The 22457-nt window shown below is 39.1% G+C and overlaps 2 protein-coding genes across 2 annotated transcripts; both read right to left on the bottom strand.

Annotated features, from left to right (window-relative positions):
* Window positions 1-76: 76 nt before the first annotated feature.
* On the bottom strand, window positions 77-8384 carry LOC122342234 (NACHT, LRR and PYD domains-containing protein 3-like). The gene is given in 10 exon segments (XM_043236044.1): window positions 77-237; window positions 240-670; window positions 754-800; window positions 1301-1474; window positions 1882-2055; window positions 2496-2669; window positions 3205-3378; window positions 6527-7371; window positions 7373-8283; window positions 8378-8384. Coding segments are annotated over 10 exon segments (3087 nt in total). The 3' UTR covers window positions 77-87.
* On the bottom strand, window positions 8254-21073 carry si:ch211-166e11.5. The gene is made up of 9 exons (XM_043237266.1): window positions 21053-21073; window positions 20165-20303; window positions 17442-18508; window positions 17203-17358; window positions 15374-15466; window positions 15040-15294; window positions 11791-11870; window positions 9152-9263; window positions 8254-8386 (listed from the first exon to the last, which is right to left on the bottom strand). The coding sequence occupies exons 1-8, from the start codon at window positions 21053-21055 to the stop codon at window positions 9215-9217; spliced, it is 1842 nt and encodes a 613-aa protein (XP_043093201.1). The 5' UTR covers window positions 21056-21073; the 3' UTR covers window positions 8254-8386; window positions 9152-9214.
* Window positions 21074-22457: the final 1384 nt, after the last annotated feature.

The following is a 22457-nucleotide window of genomic DNA, read 5'->3' as shown; positions in this document are numbered from 1 at the left end:
ACATTGTTTCAAAGACTAAGCCGATTTTGTGCAAAGATACGCGAGCCTACGAATGTAAATATTTACAGGCATATGAAATAAAAGCATTCATTCCCGCGTGACATCAGTGGCGCTGTTTGCAGGCCTTTCGCTCCGACACAGAGTCAGCGTGGAGTTCGAATCGTGAACCATGAATCCAACCCCAGCGTAGACGGCTCCGGTGAACGTGGTGTTGAATGTGTATATGTGCGCGTGCGCGCGAGTGTGTCGGAAACGCTGTAGAAGGACAGGGTGCCGGCCGGGACGTCCACATAAACTCCTACTTTCCTACAGGAGCCTTTAGCGACGCGTGTGTCGATGTGAAGGTATTTGCTCCAGAGGGCAAATGGCTCTTCAGAGCAGATCAGACACCAGGAGATATCGTTGAATCCAAACACGCACTCTGCTTCCCTTCCTTTCCTGCAGATTCCTTTATACGTCAACGATATATCGGCCTGTCCGCTCCATTCGGCCTCCCAATAACAGCGTCCAGACAGAGGCTCCCTGCACAGGACGTGAGGAAGCTTGTCGAATCTTTCTGGATGATCTGGGTACGGCTGATCCTCGTCCACAAAAGTCACCTTTCTGTTCTCCTCAGACAGAATGAGCTTAGTGTTTGCTGTGTCCGGGTCCATTGTGAGATCATAGAAATCTGAACGCAAGAAGATTTATAATCAGATTTATAACAACAATCACCGAAAGCGTGTGTGTGTATGTATGTGTGTGTAGACATACATTTGTGTAGTCCTGCTGTAATCCTGAACTCTCCTCCATGATCCACACTAAAAAACAAACATGTTGTATATTAAACAATCTGTAAACACACAATCGGTATTTTCGTAAGGTTTACCCAAGCGAAATATATTTTCTGTCCCCTAGCCCTAAACATAATCCCTGTAGATTTGTTTTTCTTCATTTATTTTTTTAAATTCGAGCTGGTTGGAGTTGAAGTGTGCAGAGCTGTGGCCCTCCAGGAGTTTGGGTCCACTGTATTATATTAATTTCAACAGTACTCCCCAAGCTTGCATAGGCCTTTATCACTTTCTGGATTGACCTTTCTGGATTAGGCCGTTTTCATTAAGTGTTGATGATCGCATTATTTTTCATATGTTTACATACGAGATCGTTCGTTTCTACATCTTCCTGTTCTGTGTTTTTGATCTGCACTTTCTACACTCAAAAAGGAGATGCGTAATAGCGTATGGCATGTAAAAAAATAAACGTATCATTTGACAGCACTTCAAGATTCTCATATCTAAATATTGTAAATTGTTTAACATACTTGAGTTTCTCCAGTGTGAAGTTTGGATCATTCAGTAAATCAGAGAGCAGCTTCACTCCTGAATCTCCAGGGTGATTATAGCTCAGATCCAGCTCTCTCAGATGTGAGGGGTTTGAAGTCAAAGCTGAAGACACATAACCACAGCCTTCCTCTGTCACCATACAGCCAGACAACCTACAAACAGCAACAATTCACATGGCATTAGTTTGACAATCAGATATCACTTCTACAATAACCAGGGCAGTTCACAGTTCTTAAACTGAACTGAATTAACAACTAACTGACCTTAGTTTAAAATCTTTTGTTTACTTTTGTCCTCTTTTAGGGACAAAAAAAATTACACTGTAAAGCTATCACAATCTATTAATTCCAGACAGTGGATTTCATTGCCTGCTCATGAAAATGAGTTGTTTCTGCATTGCAAAGGCAAATTCTTCACTTCCAATGAATGGGAATGTGATGAGTTAGGGGTTAAAATCACAGCAGTATAAAATATAATATTAAGTATGTTTTTTTTTTTCCCCAAAGATGTTAACAGCAGGTCTAAAGTGACGTTTAAGTTGAATTGTACTGTTAAATACCTTAGCGTGTTCAGTTTACAGTGTGAACTTTTCAGTCCATTGGAGAGCAGTTTTATTCCTGAATCTCGCAGGTCATTGTTACTTAGGTCCAGCTCCATCAGATGAGAGTTTGATGATTGTAGAACTGAAGCCAAACTTTCACAGCACTGACCGGTGAGATTACATAAGGCAAATCTAAACAAATCAATAAAGTAGGATTTAACTTCTGTCACAACACCAAATAAACAACCTGGACACATTCAGACTGATATTTACAACGATCACCTTTGTCTTATGATTTGTTTAATATATTATAATAATCTCGTAAACATTTTGCCAAACAGCACAAACTTAAAGATGTGCGAAACTGACTAGGGAGAACAAAAATAAAAAACTAAACCAAGACTGTAACTAAACCAAACATTGAAACATAAAACTAGAATTTATCAATAGAGGGGAAAAAACTAAACTGGATGATATTTACTGAAGAGCAGGTTCTAACAAGTTCTGAATCATTGACTATCTTCTGTATATTGCATATGTACCATTCACCATATATAAACCAGTAAACGACCAATTTCAAAAACAAGGAAAAGTATCTGCTAACCCTAGCTGAATCAATATAAAAGTCAAACCTCAGTATGTTTAGTTGACAGTGTGAACTTTTCAGTCCAACAGAGAGCAGCTTCACTCCTGAATCCTGCAGGTCATTGTTACTCAGGTCCAGCTCTCTCAGACCAGATCTTGAAGACTGAAGAGCCGAAGCCAATCTTTCACAGCACTGACCAGTGAGATTACATCCAACAAGTCTATAACAGAGGATGACAAAATGAATGCCTCTTGTAATAGTATGCCTGCACCTTCCGCAACATAGCTAGTTTATGGCTGATCTAGCTCTCAAACACTTGGTTTTGTTTGTTTTTCCTTTTCATAATGGTAATTTTACAATGAAACGGCACTTTAGTTATTTTTATACAGGTCGAGGCGTTAAGATAAAATGACATTGTGTTTTGAAACATCATTCTATATGTGGGAGCACTTCCCACAAGGCTATCGGCTCCGACAACACCTATCCATTTTAACACGATTCGTCCACTTTTGAAATACATAGAGGCTGAACAGATTAAAGATGTCAAGAAGAGGTGGTGACACCCATAAAAGCATTTTATACTTTTTCTTTAAAACAAATTAAAGCAGTACATTGTGATTAAACAGGTTTAATCTGCTAACAGAAGTTCTGAACAGTTCAATTGTTTTCGTCTTGTTTGGTGATCACTGCATAGTCTGTATTCATGGTACTGTTTCTATTTTTGTCGAAATGTATATTTTAAACATTTTTAATACCTCAGCATGTTCAGTTGGCACTGTGAACTCTTCAGTCCAGTAGATAGCAAATTCACTCCTGAATCCCGCAGGTCATTGTTACTCAGGTCAAGCTCCCTCAGAGGGGAATTTGATAATCGCAGAGCTGAAGACAAAGTTTCACACTGCTGCTCAGTGAGGCAACATCCAGCAAGTCTACAATACAGGATGGCATAGAATAATGAGGAGAAGAATTGGTAAGTCATGCTTTCAGTTTTTGGAGCTAATACAAGGAACACAGATGATTGATCCTGTGTTCATCTAAAAACTAACAAATGCACATGTGGTGGAGGAGATATAGATTCTAGATTAAACTGTGTGATGAAGGTAACATTTTAAAAGGTAAAAATTATGTATTGGTCACTCACATCACATCAATTTTCTCATGCAATGAAAAGTGTTAAAGTTAAATCTGTAATAATTGAATATTGGCGAAACACATTTGGTAAAGGCTCCAGTGCGCCTGTGTTCTCACTCTGTAAAGCGGAAAAAGATTGTCGAGCTAAGTCCAGTCTTTAATGAAAAAATATTTTCTCTTTTTTTTGTAAAATTGCTTTTACTTTACAGAAGTATCCAAAGGGATATTTTGACTGATATATTGATTAACATCCATCACAGGGCAAAATTTGAGGAACCTTGGCCTAGAATTTAATATCTGAAGTGACTTATTTGTACTGCGTTTTATTATAATGGATATACCATTATTTTTATTTTGAGTTATAATTATTTAAATTTTGGTTTACAAAGAGATATGACTACTTTAGTATTGACATCCAGTATTTGACAGTGGAAGTCTGTTTAGATTTACACAAAGTTGCACTTTAATCTGCAAAGTTTACATTTGAATTACGTACATTACATTAAATTGTAATAAAAATTAAGCAGTAGTATTTCACAATTGAGTATTTCACAATTCCACAACATGGGCTAAGAAATTCTTTCATTCAAAAGCGCAAAATTAAATGATCAAATAGTCTGTGCATATCATTTTATTACTTCCAAGGGTTAGATTGATCAGGAAAAATTCAACATGGGGGTTTTGTGGCTGTGCAGGGGAGCATTTCTTAAAACTATGGTCGCTCTTGTTATTTCCAATTAACTATATTGGTAGCGACAGAACTTGCGACCGTAGTTGCTTTTGGAGGCACTGAGGGGCCCCCAAATAAAATTCTGCTTAGGGCCCCATAAAGGCTTGGACTGGCCCCGAGTTGTGGTATTGAGCCACCCACAGTGCGCGCAAAATCTAGCACCTTAATCTGTAGATGGCAATATCACTTCTTTTGTAGCAGAAATAAAATACTGCTACTAATGTAAAATACTAATGTATGTTTGTAATGTACTAAAATGTACTCAAAGTAAAAATGAAATAGTATAGTATAGAGTAGCTTATATCTTTAGAATTTCAGCATCAAATATATTCAATATTGGAAAAGCAGCCAAAGACAATTGCAGGAATTGCAGAAAAATGAAAATCCTGTCATCATTTACTCACCCTCAAGTAGTTCCAAATTCCAAAGTTTGGTCACCATTGACTTCCATCAACGGTGAGCCAAACAGCCTGGTTTACTAACTTTCTTCAAAATATCTTCTATTGTGTTTGGCAGAAGAAATTCATACAGGTTTGGAAATACAAACCGGATTCCAAAAAAGTTGGGACACTATACAAATCGTGAATAAAAACTGAATGCAATGATGTGTAGGTGCCAACTTCTAATATTTTATTCAGAATAGAACATAACTCACGGAACAAAAGTTTAAACTGAGAAAATGTACCATTTTAAGGGAGAAATATATTGATTCAGAATTTCATGGTGTCAACAAATCCCAAAAAAGTTGGGACAAGTAGCAATAAGAGGCTGGAAAAAGTAAATTTAAGCATAACGAGGAGCTGGAAGACCAATTAACACTAATTAGGTCAATTGGCAACATGATTGGGTATAAAAAGAGCTTCTCAGAGTGGCAGTGTCTCTCAGAAGCCAAGATGGGTAGAGGATCACCAATTCCCACAATGTTGCGCAGAAAGATAGTGGAGCAATATCAGAAAGGTGTTACCCAGCGAAAAATTGCAAAGACTTTGCATCTATCATCATCAACTGTGCATAACATCATCCAAAGATTCAGAGAATCTGGAACAATCTCTGTGAGAAAGGGTCAAGGCGTAAAACCATACTGGATGCCCATGATCTCCGGGCCCTTAAAGCGACACTGCACCACAAACAGGAATGCTACTGTAAAGGAAATCACAGAATGGGCTCAGGAATACTTCCAGAAACCATTGTCAGTGAACACAATCCACCGTGCCATCCGCCGTTGCCAGCTGAAACTCTACAGTGCAAAGAAGAAGCCATTTCTAAGCAAGATCCACAAGCTCAGGCGTTTACACTGGGCCAGGGATCATTTAAAATGGAGTGTGGCGAAATGGAAGACTGTTCTGTGGTCAGACGAGTCACGATTCAAAGTTCTTTTTGGAAATCTGGGACGCCATGTCATCCGGACCAAAGAGGACAAGGACAACCCAAGTTGTTATCAACGCTCGGTTCAGAAGCCTGCATCTCTGATGGTATGGGGTTGCATGAGTGCGTGTGGCATGGGCAGCTTGCATGTCTGGAAAGGCACCATCAATGCAGAAAAATATATTCAGGTTCTAGAACAACATATGCTCCCATCCAGACGTCATCTTTTTCAGGAAGACCCTGCATTTTTCAACAAGATAATGCCAGACCACATTCTGCATCAATCACAGCATCATGGCTGCGTGAGGAGAAGGATCCGGGTACTGAAATGGCCAGTCTGCAGTCCAGATCTTTCACCTATAGAGAACATTTGGCGCATCATAAAGAGGAAGGTGCGACAAAGAAGGCCCAAGACGATTGAACAGTTAGAGGCCTGTATTAGACAAGAATGGGAGAGCATTCCTATTTCTAAACTTGAGAAACTGGTCTCCTCTGTCCCCAGACGTCTGTTGAGTGTTGTAAAAAGAAGGGGAGATGCCACACAGTGGTGAAAATGTCCTTGTCCCAACTTTTTTGGGATTTGTTGACACCATGAAATTCTGAATCAACATATTTCTCCCTTAAAATGGTACATTTTCTCAGTTTAAACTTTTGTTCCGTGAGTTATGTTCTATTCTGAATAAAATATTAGAAGTTGGCACCTACACATCATTGCATTCAGTTTTTATTCACGATTTGTATAGTGTCCCAACTTTTTTGGAATCCGGTTTGTACTTAATTCATTTTCCTGTAAACTATTTCTTTAAGAACTATAACTAATTTACTCAAGTATTTTACACCATTGTACTTACAGAGCTTTTCTGCAGTTCATCACGGCTGGTATCAGTCTTAATCTACACTCCTCTGATGTTCTATATTTCATCATCTCAAACTCATCCAGCACCTCCTCTGACATCTGAAGTGTGTAGGCAATCGCTGAGCAGTGAGAAGCAGAGAACTGGTAAAATAAGCGTTTGTCAGATTTCATAAAGTCCTGAATCTCTCTGTACAGAGTCTGGTCATTCATTTCCAGGAGACAGAGGAACAGACTCATGCATTTGTTGGCTGAAAGATGTTCATGTGTCTTGATGTGGTCTTTTAAGTATAAAGGAATTCTTTTGATGGTATTTAAGCTGCTCTCTGTGTATGTTAGCAGTTCATTTAAAAGATCTAGGTTGGACTCCAATGACATGCCCAGCAGGAACCGCAGAAAAAGATCCAGCTTTCCATTTTTAGTCTGAAGGGTTTTATCAACTGCTGATATTAGAAGCTCACACAAAGAGTTTCTCATAGCTGCGTACCTTTGTCTATTGCATCTACGCAACTCATGTTTGTCACCCATAAAATACCGCAATGGCTCTCTCTTTTTCATCAGATGGGAGTAAACTACATAGAAAGCAGCTAGAAACTCCTGAAAGCTCAGATGTATGAAACTATAGACCTTTCTTAGATGAATTACAGATTCCTCCTTAAAGATCTCAGTGCAAATCCCAAAATACACAGAGGTGTCAGTCCCATTTATGCTGCTCTCTTTTAGGTCCTCCTCATAGAACAAGACATTACCCTTTATCAGCTGATTGAAAGACAGTTCAGCAAGTTTCAGAATCATTTCTCTGTTGAACTGCAGAAGTTTCTCTGTATCTGCTTCTGTATACTTCCTGATTCCTCGTGTTTATCTGAATCAGCAGGAAGTGGATGTACATTTCAGTCAGAGTTTGAGGGATTTCTGCACTCGGATCTTCTTTCAGGAGCTTTTGAAGAACAGTGGATGAGATCCAGCAGAAGACAGGTATTCGGCACATGATGTGGAGGCTTCTTGATCTTCTGATGTGTGATATGATTGTGCTGGCTTGATTCTCATCATTGATTCTCTTCCCGAAATATTCCTCTATCTGAGCGTCAGTAAATCCCTGAATTTCTGTCACACAGTTAATGTACTTGGAGGGGATCTGATTGGCTGCTGCTGGTCTGGATGTGATCCAGATGAGAGCAGAGGGTAGCAGCTCTCCTTTCATCAGGTTCGATATCAGCACACCCACTGATGAAGTCTCAGTTACATCAGAAACTTTCTCATTGTCTTCAAACATCAGAGTAATTCTGCTTTCATCCAGACCATCAAAGATGAACACAATTTTACACTCCTCATAAGTCTTTGAGTCCAGATCTTGAAGTTCAGGATAAAACTCCAGAAGAAGTTTGTGAAGGCTGTACTGATGCTCTCTAATCAAATTCAGCTCCCGAAAAGGGAGCACAAACATGAAATCTACATCCTGATTGGCTTTTCCCTCTGCCCAATCCAGAATTAACTTCTTCACAGAGATGGTTTTTCCAATTCCAGCGATTCCTTTAGTAAAAACAGTCTTTATTTTGTTTTTACTCCCACATGCCGTTTCATTTGAGGGTTTAAAGATGTCATTAAAGTAGATTGGATTGTCTTGTATTCTGGGTGTTTTCTCCATGTTTAAAACCTCATGGTCTTCATTCACTCCTCCGCTCTCACCCTCTATGATGTAGTGCGTGTAGATGCTGTTCAGGAGGGTTTGATTCTTCTGATTCTGAGTTTGATTGTCTCATACTTGTTCTTCGTGCTGAATTTGTGATGATCTTTTACTTTCTGTAGACCATCATTTACTAGTCTGTGGGAATCCTGCAGTTCTGCAGACTCGTCATTTCTATTCATGCAGCAGAAACAAGACAAACAACACAAAGAATTGATTGAGCAGTGTGAACAGCATCTTCTAGTAAAGCTGTACAGGCCCTGACTTTTTTTATATGCAGACGCTCTTGTAAATTATGACCCAGTTATATTTAATTTTAGCTATTTGATACTTAAAGCTCCAGTCAAATGTTTTGCCATTTTTTTCACACTTTACGCTTTATCATGTTAAAATGCTTCAAATGATTCAGATATATCTACACTTTCATTGACATAAATCTGCCGGACATTTAATTTACTTGACGTGATTTGGAAAGACACGACTGTTCAATTTTTATATCAATAACTGTTATTACAATATGCAAGCTAATATTATCGCGTGGTCACTCACTTTGCAAAAACAAAAACGGGTCTTCAGGCTATAAAACTGTAGACTGTGCGATGAAGCTTATAGATTGGACCCACAATTGAGGGCAAAAATACCCCTGTATGTGTTGATTTTAATATTTATAAATGCATAATAGAGTTAACTAATACCGCAAGAGCAGTCATATTATGAAAAATAAAGAATCATCTACAAATGTACATCGTCTGTCATTAAATTAACAGCTTTTAGCAGTTTTAAATAGCCCATAAATGAACATTATTATAAAGTGACACCAACTTCTAATTCTGTTTCTCGTCACTAGTACTGGTTAGTACCACCTGGGGTTACACGTCACTGTCTCACCACTGAATGTAAGAGGTTGTGTTACGGATGCATCGATCTTCATAAACACACCTGGATTCTGCAGATGTTGCTCCCTGGTTCTGGTATTGTACAACATCCTCCTCTGCTTTCTCCTTACAGAGATTCATTTCGGAGACTGTGATCTTCTGTGTTGCTACGATAACTAATAAAAGAAAGGCGAAAGTTAGCAAAAGGCAAATTCTAAAATGCAATGCAAACACTGCTAACGCAATGCTTTTTCATTCATTCAAGTAAACTACACGTGCATCGCCTTTCATGATTCTTTAGCTTTAGGCCAATGTTTCAAATCCTCTCAAGACATTGCTTACCTCATTATTAAACTTTATGTAACATATGTTAAAAGATTATACAGATTACGTCTTTTGAAAGGTCTAAGGAGGCAATATCTGGCCTCTGTTGTATGATAGTATGCTCCAGTAACGTGAACGTAAATTAAAGCACGCAGAAACTGGACTCTACCATAAAAAGTAATCGCAAGATTAATCCAATCCGTTGAGTAAAACAGTCTATAAAAGCGCTAAACCTAACCGAGCAGTGTCGGATTGTGTGGCGTCTTAGCAAACCTCCATACTTTTCTCCTCCCACGGCCAACCACCGACTACGACTGTGCAGTTTTGTTGGATTTTGCACGACCCATCCATCACTCGGTATTGATGTTTTATTTGTTTTATTTCCGCATTCCTTGCTCGCTTGAGATACGCCTAGCCTTAAAGTAAACGAGATAAGTAGCTTCTGAGAAAACTCGGAGAAAAACAAGTCCATAAAGTTTAATGGCACCTGATGCTGTGCTCTCGTTCACTTTCTAAGGCTATCACCAAAACTATACATAGTTACGAAACAATCACAAGAGCTATGGAAAGGTAAAGCTTCGTCAAACTCTTGGGAGAATTTCATCTCAAGAACAATATATATACCATGGGAAAACAAAACAAAGGTGTGCTCAGTGACACCTGAGCAAATAATCATGCCCATGATCACTGAACTATACTGAAAATACATTTATCTTCAGCATGACAGGATTAGAGGCTAACAGACAATAAAATAAGTCATATAGGTGAAATACGATCATTGAATGAGTAAAGAAATGAGCAGGCATGAGAAGAAATATTTAATGGTGCAATATAGAGGCTTCCTGCATAAAGTGGCATTTCCTCAATGTCTTCTGATTGAATCACGTGAAACTCACAAAAAACCTGAGCACAAGTAACATGTCATGAACGCCCTCGAAAAGCTGATGCGCGCTAATTTAACCAGACTTCATCGTGTAACTTTACGTTCGCCTAGATGCGTGCACTGGTCCTCACACATCTGGCAAAACGGCAAAAAAGACAGAGGGTGGAAATGGGAGACATCTCACCGCTGCTTTTTGGAAATGGAGGAAGGTATCGTGCTGTTACGGCAGAAGACACTTTTTTTGTACTTTCGCAAAAGATGTGGTGGGGTAAGTCAAAAGACGCATTAATTGTCCTTCAGCGTTTCTTTGGTGGAGAGGAAACAAGGCCTGACTTTCATTTCAGCAGGCAGCCCATCCATCAATCAACTCCTGAGAGTGCTTCGTCTGGAGAGGCGCCACAAGTGGTGCACGACTCTGGAAACCCTGTTAACCCTGTTCCTGTTAAGGCTGGCAACTCGGGCAGCCTTGGGATTGCCCCTACCAATCGTGCATAGGGCGGTGCGAGATGTTGTGCTTCAGGCTGTGACCACCAGGGCCATTTCATCGACATCTTCGTGGGACACCCATGATGCATAGGGACCATCTATGCTAGAGGGACTTACCCTCCACCAGGGTGCTTCGTCATAGCTGATGGTGCTTATCTTGGTTACACCAAGAAACTCTCAGAGAAAATGCTGATAGCCAGAGTGAAGCTGCGTGGCGTGAAAGACTGAAATTTCAACACTCTTTAAATAATGACTGCTTGTTTCAGGTAAAAACATCATTCCAGAAAACCTTTTATAGTACTCTATTTTTTACTTCACCGATATTAAAGATCAACTGCATAGCATTTGTTAACTCACTCTTTGTGTCCGTCTGGATGGTGTTCAGTTAATATAACAATTAATAGAATAATTTGGACATTTAAAATTGCAGACATGGAGTAATTCAGAGGGACTTTTTTGCTCATTAATGAATGTTTTTGACCGCATATTAATTTTAAATTAGCACTTCCAGGAGTATTTCTGTGTGTTGGGAAAATTTGTCACGTTTAAGATAAGAATAATTATCAGTGACCAAACAAACAAACAAAAAATCTAAATTAAAAATTGGTTAGTCAGAGTAATACTTAATGGCCCAATTAGCCAAAACACTCAAAAATATTACAAATTAATAAAAGTACATAAATCACTTCACTTCATACGTTTGATTTATACTTAATTGACATTTGGTTTGTTGAAGTTGTTACAATGTGGCGCTTCCAGCTGTTCTAGTCAGTGAATCATTTTCTAATGAGTGAATCGTTTTATGAAGCAATTGATTCAAATGACTCGAAGTTTCGAAGCTTCGTTATTCCATAACTACTCGCCAATGAATACACCGTTCACGAAATGAGACACTATGTAATTCAATAAACGTTTATTAACGCTACATAAAGCATTACAATGCTAAAATTTGGTATTCACAGACAGAGTACGATGTAAACACTTCGAAAGCTTTAAAACACAGACCTTACTTCTGGCGCATCAGGAGCGTGGCGCGGCCGTGTGACGTCACATCGCGGGACCAAAATAAAAGTCCTGTCCACACATTGTTCTAAAATCACAATATATAGACATTTAAGACGTACAGTACAGATCAGTCTAATATAAAATGTTGGCAATGCAATTATTTCACAACTACGTTTATCATTACTATATAAGAACAGAAAAAAAGAAAAAAATTATCTGGCTCAGTTTTTTTTTTTAAGTATAGGTCTACTAATTTTTGTTGGGTTGTCCTGCTGAAGAAATGAAAAGAGAAAACAAATCTATTATATGTAATTATTTTTGCTGTCATACTGGTTATGAAAGCGCGATCATTTATTATGCAATTGTATTCATTATTACCAAAAAAAAATAAAATTTTTATAAACCCTTCACAGTAGGTCTGCAGATTATTTAAGTCTTCTGTAAGGGCAGGACAGTCACCTTTCCAGTTTTTATAAAGGTAAAACCCATTTAAACATACTAGAAAACAGATAGAAATGCACGTTTTAATTAATCAAAATGAATATAAATGACAGCTTAAATAGTGTCTGTAGTTTGGCTAATGAGGCCATTTTAGACCATTACTGACTACTGAACTAGAGTACTTAACCTTTTTTCTCTTCGTTTTCATCTTAAACAGGAAAAACTCTGAAGCGACTGAGATGACGTGACACACAGTTATAAAGATGGCGTTTATTAAAGAGGAGAGTGCAGACGTTAGGACTGAAGAAACATTCAAAGTGAAACACGAAGGCAGATTCGAAACTGCCAAAAACCCTCAAAACGGCTTGATTTAGTTCGAAATGACATCATTTCAGTTCGTTTTTCGATTTTTGAAGTATATAGGGTCCTTTATCTGACGAGGTTCTGTATGAATCATCTCTAAACCATTTCTCCTTTGTTCAAGCTGTGCTTTTGTCTTTTTACACTTTAGACCTGATGGCCCTCTAAATCTCTGAGGGCCGGATTGGACAAAATGTCCCATTGACTCATTCATTAAAAAGCTGATTCGTTAGAAACATTTGTTGACAAACAGCCAGTGAATGCCTTTATGAATAGGCCAACAAATAATTGATTTTATAAATAAAATATATATTTTTTTAAAACAGATTCTTTCAGAAACAAAATACGCAGTGCTGCTCGGGACGGCTAAATTGAGCTTTGGCTTTGTTAAAACCTTTTTCTCCTCGAAACAGACGGCATTGTGACTACAATGTAACAAGCTTAATACTAAATCTGTTTGTTGAGCTGTTGTATAAAATCAATTAATTTGCGTTTGCAATATGTCAGCCCGCACATCATTAAAAGTTAACAGTTGTTAGTACACGATAAATATCGCACACTCCTCGCTCTACTGCAAAGCTATCCAGTGCATCGCAGTCTCGTTTAATATTTCACACATTCACCACAACCGCGAGTTGTGATTAAACATACCTGTCTGCGTTGAGATCACCGAACCTTTCTTTTAATTTCTCCTTAGTCTGTCCGCCCTTCCAGGTCAAAATGATTCTATTGGACACGTTTAAAATCACGCAAGTGACATAAACATAAATAAGTGAGCAATTCTATAACATTGGTATACGTTTTTAAAAGTTTGACCTAACACTCCTGGCAGATGCCAAGAAGTTTGTGGCTCAACAGGGATCGCAGAACATTGAGGCGCTAATTGCGCTTCTGGAAAATCACCAGGTGATTGTGAGCTTGCTGAAGCCAATGCCACCTAATGGAAACCAAAACAAGACCCCTAAAGACACCTAGAGCCGACTCAAACGAAAGCCATGGACGCTCAAGGAAATTGGAAGGATGAGATGGCCTTTGCGAAATCTTGTTGCGTTCCGATGTTTTACATGTGAAAAAAGGACACTTGGCCCAGGATTGCCAAAGCAGACAGGAGCTCATGCCCACTGCAAGCCCCACCAACTCTTCAAGACTCCAGTACCATTTTCTCACCACCTGTTGGGCCCATAAGGGGTCACCTTCTCCTGGGTTCCCTGTTAAGGTTGAAGACCTACACACTGAAGCCCTTGTCAACTCTGGAAGCATGGTGACTCCAGCCAGAGTTTGCAGGTCCGCTCACAAGAAGAGAAATTCCCGTGTCCTGTATTCGCTGGGAATCTACCCCACAAGTAAGCATGGTTACCCCTCAGGGCCAGTTCCAAATATGAGCAAGGGTTGTGGTGTGCTTGCTCATCCCAGTCCTGGTTGGTAGACACTTTTAGAGCTACAGCGGCAGAAGGGAGGAGACCTCCACGACACCAAAGGCGCCGTTCATCCAGACGCCACCTTACTCCAACCCCTAAAGAGATGCAAAAGCAACCAGCCCAGAGGAGGATAGCGGTGAGCAAGAACATTCGGATTCCACCACCACTGCCTCTGAAGGCTCGAGAGGAGCAAGCGGTTTATTAAGGAAGATATTAAAAATGTCACGCCCTCAGTTCGGGGTTTAGCTGAAGTTAAGTTAATCGTGCTTTCTGGAATACCCCCCAGTGTGTTCAGCCAAATTATTTGGTTTGACCCAAGAGCTCAGTTAAGGTTATTTAAAAGCTCTGGTTGTATTACGTGGTCAGATTACTACGGTATATATTTTAAAATTGACTTCCATCCTACTCAAGACAAGTCCATGCAAATTGTTGTTATTTTTTTTTTTTGCACTGGTAATTTATTTAACTTCAGCAGGAACAAATAAAACACCGCAAATCCATTATTAACAACGGTTTAATATAAAAGTAGTGGCAACTTTTGTTTGGTCCAAATAATTTGGTAATCGTGAACATCATCTGTGCATAAAAAAAATGCAGGCTTTTAGCAGGACAGGCTTTTAAACAAAATAAAGTGTGTTCAATTTATTAATGTGCATGGATTTTGGAGGACTGGTCCAAATACAGTGCTTCACAATTTATGGGAAAGGAGTATCCAAAGACTTAGTGTTGCCAGAGACATATCACATGGCACACAGCATAGGAGAAAGAAGTTTCGTAAGCTATTTTGTAAGTAAATATGTGGTTTTACTTTCAAAAAGAACAAAGAAATCATGAGAAATTTCAACAACACTCATTGCCGGTTCACTTGTGTCCACCTAGCTAAAACTAAAGCCATTCTGGCTTGGGCTGTCGTTTTAAAACATACGTTTTTATATAGTTGTTTCTAACAGACTTCCGACTGTCTGTCCTAGAAGCACAACTTATCTCTTTCACATTACTTTTTTAGTACAGCAGTTTGTTTTTTAGAGACATTACCTTTGGGCAAGCTTTCATATCATCCAGCTCGAGGAAGATCTTTTGAAAAGCCTCAAAAGTGTTTCTCAGTTCTTTTGGGTAGCTGAGGTTGAGTGCGTATATTAGCCCCATTAGCAGCGCGCAGGCCCTGGGTACGTCCAGGTCTTGCTGGACTTCTGTTCCCTCGATCACGATGCTTGCGCTGGCAGGTTCTGATATCGTGGAACCTCTTGTTATAATAATCTTCATCACTTCGTTGGCAATATCCCCAGCATCCTAAGTAGGTCAAAATTGACATTTTAATTTATCGCATTTGAGAGTTAGATTACCGCAAAGTGTAGTAAGTCTGACTTACCGTGTGTTCTATAAACAGATCTTCCTCATTTTCTCTGAGATATATCACTAAGGAACGGATAGCAGCCTCTCTCCTTCTTTCTAAAGAATAATCCTACAAAAGGAAAAGGAAAGCGTCAGACTGCTTGTCCATCAAAATGGGTTTTTAAATAAATGACTCAAATTAAAACTTGAGGGTCAGCGAATAACCTATTTATCTTTTAAAGTTTAGAAGTTTAAAATATTTTTGTTAAACTTTATCTTTTTCGCATTTAGGTTTCTGGTGTGTCTGTCAGCTCAAGAAAACAGTTTCTGTGTAGATAGCTAGCTAATTAAACAAGACCACCCTAGAAACTATTTGCCTGTCTAAATGGAAGCCAAGGGTGGGGTGAGCAAAGCTCATTATCATTTAAAGAGACATAGACTAAACAAATTGTTGGAAACAGAACCGTTTTTGACAAGGTAAAGGTAATCGTAATAATAATCATAAATAATCGTCACACTTTACAATCTTGGCTACCTTGACTAATGCGATGGGGGGGACAATTGCACAATTGCCAAGGGTTGTATGGCTTCTACTCCACCTACCACTTTGTGTACAAGCTGATGTAGTGCCACAACTTGAAGTTTTTTTTAGAAAGAAAATGCATGGGCCATCAAAGAACAGGTAAATATTAAGTTTAGTGCAAATTGTGGCTTGTTTAATTGTTATTGATCTTAAGAGACATTGACTGTATTACTTGAGGCAATAAAAGATGCAGGAGGTGCACAGCCTCCTGGTTCATTTTTGGCACAGTTACATGATGATCTCGATGCCCCAGATGGATTAAGTACCTTAAGTATCATTCACGAGGAAGAGAGGGACGGGATAGGAAGAGACCAGTTGGAACAGTCTAGACAGGTACTCTGTTCTCGATTCAGGACACAGGTAAATAGTATAAGTCTTGGAGAACTGAACAGAATAACAGATCCAAGCCTTAGGTTGTCTACCTGTGGAAATTGTTTCAAGGACAGCCTGGACAAAAGGTTCCAGAACACTCCAGAAATTACTTTGATGTTAACGGTAAAAAACTGTGAAAATGCTACGGTTATTTCTTATCGGTTATGTTTATTAGTCTTGTGTGTTACATGTAATGTTTTGTTAAATTAATGTTTATTGCATATTTCTGATTAGTGCTTGTGAGAATTACACTTAGCACCTTATATTATGTTCATATTTAAAAGCTGCTTGTTCATTGCATTGGTTCATCTCCATCTGCTTTTGGTAGGTTTTTTTTTTTTAAAGGTTCAAAACAAATTTCAGTACTTTAGTAGATGGATATATTAGCATTATATCAGTTAATTAAATTACGGTAATTGACTGTACATTTAACGTAAAACCAAAAATGTTGTTACCATATTTTTTATGGTTTAATTCCGGCAACCACAGCTGTTTTTTTTTTTACAGTGTAGGGTAAGACATAATTAATCATATTATCAGAGATGAGATCTCTGAGATTTTATTTACTTTCTCTGAAAAAAATCTAATTTTTAATTTTCATTAATAATAATAATAATAATAATAGTATGAATTAAAATTAACGTTTTGGGTATTTACAATTTTTTATGCACAACAGAATTTATGAGGGGAAAAAAAACGGGCTATTGTAAAAAATAAATTAAACTTGTTCTTATGCTTTCAAATAAACAGACATGCAAGTTTTTTGATTAATAAAAATGTATTTAACCATTACAAAGGAGCCCGCCAAAGCCAAAAACCTAGGGGAAACACTTCAAAGCATTCTGCAAATAAAATTCACTCAGGTCAAGTGAATTCACTAAAAATGACCCAGCAAAGTACTTTATTCATACCTCTAGTAGCATGTTCTTAATCCGCTGAATGCTCGTTTTTGAAGAGCGTCCCCTTGAGAACACCAAGGACATTATTTTAGGAGAGTACTGGTCCAGTTTTGCCATGAACGTTGCCTCCAAGTCAACAGTGGTGATCCTTGTGAATTCTTCATTTATCTGTAAAAAAAATAATGCACGGTTAGTAGAACACAATGTAATCTAGCACAATCTGAGAACCGTTTTATGCTAATTTTATTTACCTGAGCTGCATCGAAAAGCGCGGGCCATCTGTATTTTAAGTCATTGATTGGTGTAGCTTGACTGACAATTTCCTGCCTGCGAATAGAGAACGTCTTTGCCATTTTTTCACTGATTATCTGATAGTTCAAACCCCTCTTTACTTCGTTAAGGAGCTCCACTCTTTCATTTTCCAAGCTTTCTTCGGTCTCTCCTTGCGGGTGAGGGGGTAAAAAGTTCACCTCTGCCTTTCTTGGCTTTTTAATATTTTTTGCCGGAGCTTTTTCATGCGCCCGCTTCTTTTTAATAGAGTTAACGTCAAGTTCGGGGCACCCGAGCCCTCTCAGTTTCGCCCTGTAGTTGCCCATTTTATATTTTAGTCTTTGTTTCCATCCATAGCATCCGTTATACGAGCCTGGTTCTTTGAGGCAGGGATACTTCTGAACCAGCGCCTCGGCAACGTCAGAGAGCTGCGCGCTTGTTGGGTAGGCCACGTACTGAAAGATGGTTTCAGCCAGTTTCTCCAGAATGTCTGGAAGGATTGGTGTAAAGTTGAGCTGAATTCCATCCTTCTTGAAAGCTTCGCTTCCCGCCGCAAGCACAAGTTCTGTATCGTAGGCGAAGCGAGGCACTGAGAATTCGGCGGGCCAGCGCTGCGAACGTTGAGTCTTGTGTTCGGGCGACGGAAGAATCAGCGCATTCTGCGATTCGGAAAAGGAACCGCTGATTGAAGGGTAAATGTCGGTCACTGAAGTGTGGACCGAGGTTTGGATGCAGGTCTTAGATGCGCTTTTAATGGAGTTCTCCACATCGGTAAAAGTCAGAGTAAGTGTGGGCGGTTCAACAATGTGAATCACCTTAAGCGTGTCCTTGTCCTTGATGTCGCTTGTTGAGGTAAGAGAAAAATACTCCTCCCCGAAATCGGCGTCCTTATAATGCAAAGTAAAGTTCCCGTTGAGGCCAAACGTCTTCCTCACAATAGACTCGAGTTCGCTCACAGTCCCAGGGATTCCCTGAGGCAAGTCCAGTTTGCGAATGTCATGGTCTTGAAGAATGATGCGGAGTTTGGCTGGACAAGACTTTGGAGCTTCTGTAAGAGAAACCACATCGGTTTGAGGCACAGAAAATCAATGGGATGCGGGTCTTTTCTGCATAAACCTCCCTTGTCCACTCGAAGGGGAATGCGCTTAAAAACGGGGCAAGGGAAAGGTCGGGAACCAACCCAACAACTGCCATATTCAAGTATAGAAATGATATCAGTGGAATCACCTTTTTCCAGTTGATCAAAACATCGACATCCAATCAGAATCAATCCTATTATCACAGGCTCGGTCATTTAAAGCGAGTGGAGTGGATGCTACTAATTTTGATCAATTCCACAAAATTCCAGACAGGTGCTACATGTTTAAATAAATCAGTTAAACAACTCATTAAATACATTAAAAACAGTACAAACCCAAATAAAATTTAATTAAAAATACAAAAAAAGAGCTCATCAGCCAACAGAAAGGAAACATATTTCGTAAACAGTATTTATTTACATTGATTTTATTTAATTATGTGTCACGGGGGCAAAGTTATTACTTAGTTATAACAGGGTCATAGAAAAGCTAGTCTCAGTCTCTATGTAAAAAGGTAGAATTGGTGTCTAACAACATTTTAAACATCCATAACATTTGGTCTTTGATCGACTTCAGATGCCACATTTACAACTGAGGATGTGAAAAGTCATTTCAAGTCACTTATTATGTTGCTTTTTAGGCTTGATTCAAAGAATACTTGTTTGTTTTTCTCCCACTGACTTTTATAAAGCTCTAGCAAAACATTTTTAAAGAGGACTTATATTTGTTTTTAAAAAGAAGCATTCGTGGATGACGAAGCTGAAGTTTTTCAACGCTCCCTTTAAAAGTGAGGAAATTCATGTTTGACTTAAGTGCTTTTAAAAGATAAAAGTCGTTGTTGGGTGATTATTTATTATACAATTATTTTACTCCCCTTTCGTTTTTATTTAAAGCATAACTAAGTCATAACAAATAAAAGCCCAACTTGAAAGTAAGATTTTCTTACGGCTCGTTTCCACTGAGCGCTACGGTATGGAATTATGTCCGTTTTCATTGTAAAGCGAACCGTACTGTACCACTTTTAGATAAGCCGTACCTAGCAAAGGGTACCAAAGGGGGCGGAGCTAAACTGACCGCAGAAGCTTGATTGGTAGACTAGAGGATGAACTTTTTAATTGTCACTTATGCAATCTTTCTTGTTCTCTCGTGGTGAAACATCGTTGGCCCAAAACCCACTAATTGCATTCTTATTTTGTCACGACAGTGTAGTTTTAACAGTTTTTTAGCCGAGAAAGCAGTTGTTTAAAACCCAAATCTGCAGGTTTCTTTAAATAAAGACAGCATCTACGTCGTTGTCGTAGCTCCGGGTGGGCAGCCTCGAGCTTGGCTAGTTCTTCTGACGTCTCTGTAGCGACCGAACGTTAGATACAATCAATTTTGGGTAACTGCATTTAACAGGTGCATCTTTTATTTGCTCCTGGTCGTATAGTTTGGTGGCGTAGCGGTCTTGCTCAGTGGAAACGAGCCACTATAAACGAACTTCAAGACGGCTTTCGTATTTGCTCAGGTGATCTCCACAAGCCAACCCACTCAATACATACAGACCAGCTTCAATTAAGACACTCGGTCGTTCATTTCCGTTACGGAGGAGACGACTGAATTCAGCTTGGAGGATGGAAACCAACCAGTCAGTTGTTCAGCGTCTTCATGCTTGACTCTGAACGCTTCTTCGATCATCATGTCTTCGCTTTCCACTTTAATGAACGCCATCTTCTTAACGGCGCGTCGCATGAACCTCATCCGCTTCGACCAGAGGTTTTTATCCTGTGTGTTTAGAAGCACATTCAAGTTTAAGACAAGGGCGAGTAACAGAAACAAACCCAAACTAGATTGGAAACTAGGTTTAGCTGCGATTAAAAGGAACACAAACTTTACAGACTCTTCGCGTTTAGCTACGAGCTTTATTTGCATTTAGTTGCTGGGAGGTAAGAAGAGATGGCGCTTTAAGGGACTGAGGCTTTACTCGAAACGCCTGGCGTTTGTTTATACGCTATTTCGACGAGGTGTCGCCAGCGCGCGGAGATTCGAGCGCTACACGGCGAATCATTTCGAGAAGCGCTTGGTTCGGTTGACTCGGATTTACAAAACAAAGCTGAATCCGCGTTTGCGGTCGAACCGACTCGAGACGCGCCTTTTCTGTAACTCGTGAACGCACGCGCACCGCTCGCGCGAAACAACGAGCGTTAACGTCAGACGAAGTATCGCCGCGTTACACGAAAGACCGCTGAATTTCGCGTCGCCCGCTGAAGGAAGTGTAGGACAGACGTGGACGGTTCGCGCGCGTTTCAAAACTTTAAATGGTTAAAAAAAAAAACACACACACACACACAAACCTTTCTTCGGCCGATTCACAACAGACGCACGCAGCGCGGCGCAGCCTTGTGACGTCACATCGACGGGCCAAAACAAAAGTCCCGCTCACACACAAAAAAAATTAAAATAAATAAAATCTGTCCGCACAGATTGCAGGTGTAAGGTGTGAACTCTCATGTGGACTTCAAGGTTTTGCTTACCATTGAAACTCCTACTACACTGACAGCAGGTGAAATTGTTCGAGTCGGTGCTCTGACTTTTTTGTGAAGGAGTCTTTTCAGTGTTTAAGGAGCATTCTCCATTCTTGAAATCATGGGGTTTCTCATCCTGATTTTTATCTTACTTTTGATTCAGTTCTTCTTTCTTGCTCTCCTCTTGCAGAGCCATCAGGTCTAAAGTAAAGAAAACACGGCATCAAAACCAGATCCTATGTAGATCCACACTTAGCTACTTTTTCCAAACTAAATTAGATCTAAAGAGAGACTAAAATATCATCTAAAATATCTTAAATTGTGTTCTGAACACAAACAAAACTTTTACAGGTTTTAAATATGTCATATAACAAAACTGTGGTATATAGATAGTAACTTTCTTCTATTAGATCCAAGCAGAAGCAATCTGGTCACCCTATTTTCCAACGAATTCAACATTATTATATATAACGGACATGACAATCTTTTGTAAAATCTGCATTTATCATTATTTTTTATTGTTACGATATGTATCATTTAGGCTTCTTCTGTATTATTTTTGGCAATTTATTGTGACATTTTGTAATTATGAATGACAAATTTCGAAGTAGGAGCTACTCAGGTGCACTTGAAGACAGAATCAGTATTTGCTTGGTCATGTGATCTTACCATCTCTGTTCACGTGAAGAGAACCTCTCAGTGTCAAATACAGTCTAACTCACTTCGAATTTAAGAATAAAAGCTAACCTGTTTGTTTCTCAGTCTCTTCCAACCTTTATATTAGTGCGTCACATGGATCTCAGTTGCTTCACCAGTTTTTCTGCATTTGGACATTCTGTCATGTTTAAGATGAGAGGGAAAAAAATGAATCGCAGGAGGACGGGGAAGCTTGGACACAGATGGACCTGGCTGAAAGTCTGCCAAAGGATTTAAATGTGGTGGGACATAATGATCAAAAGGAGAATGAACTGAGAGGTGCGCAAAAGGACGTCGAGTTGATTGAAAGTTTGCAAAATGTCTTGGACGAACAGAAACGTAATGAACAAGAGCAAGCTGCAGTAAAGGAAAGAGAATAGAAGGAGAAACAAATAAAATCAACTAAAAGAAGAAGGTCAGTAAAGGTAACATCAAATTTAGAGGCTAAAAAAATGCTCAAAGAAGTCCCAATTGAGGGTGTGAATAAATATGAACCGTTAATGGACTTGGGGAGAAGGACTGAGATGATGGACTTTATGTACGGTTTTATGCTGCAAGTTCATACAGAGATGCACATGAAATAAGGAGAGAGAAATAAAGGAAAAATTGGAAAAGGAATTAAATGAGAATGGGGAAAATATACAAAAACTAAAAGAATTACAGGCATTATTGAAAGAAATGGAAAAATATGTAGGTTGAGAAGTAAGCAAGTGGAGGG

This window comes from Puntigrus tetrazona, chromosome 4 (genome assembly GCF_018831695.1).
Source record: "Puntigrus tetrazona isolate hp1 chromosome 4, ASM1883169v1, whole genome shotgun sequence".
Taxonomy (NCBI): Eukaryota; Metazoa; Chordata; class Actinopteri; order Cypriniformes; family Cyprinidae; genus Puntigrus; species Puntigrus tetrazona.
This window is presented reverse-complemented; position numbering and strand designations above follow the sequence as displayed.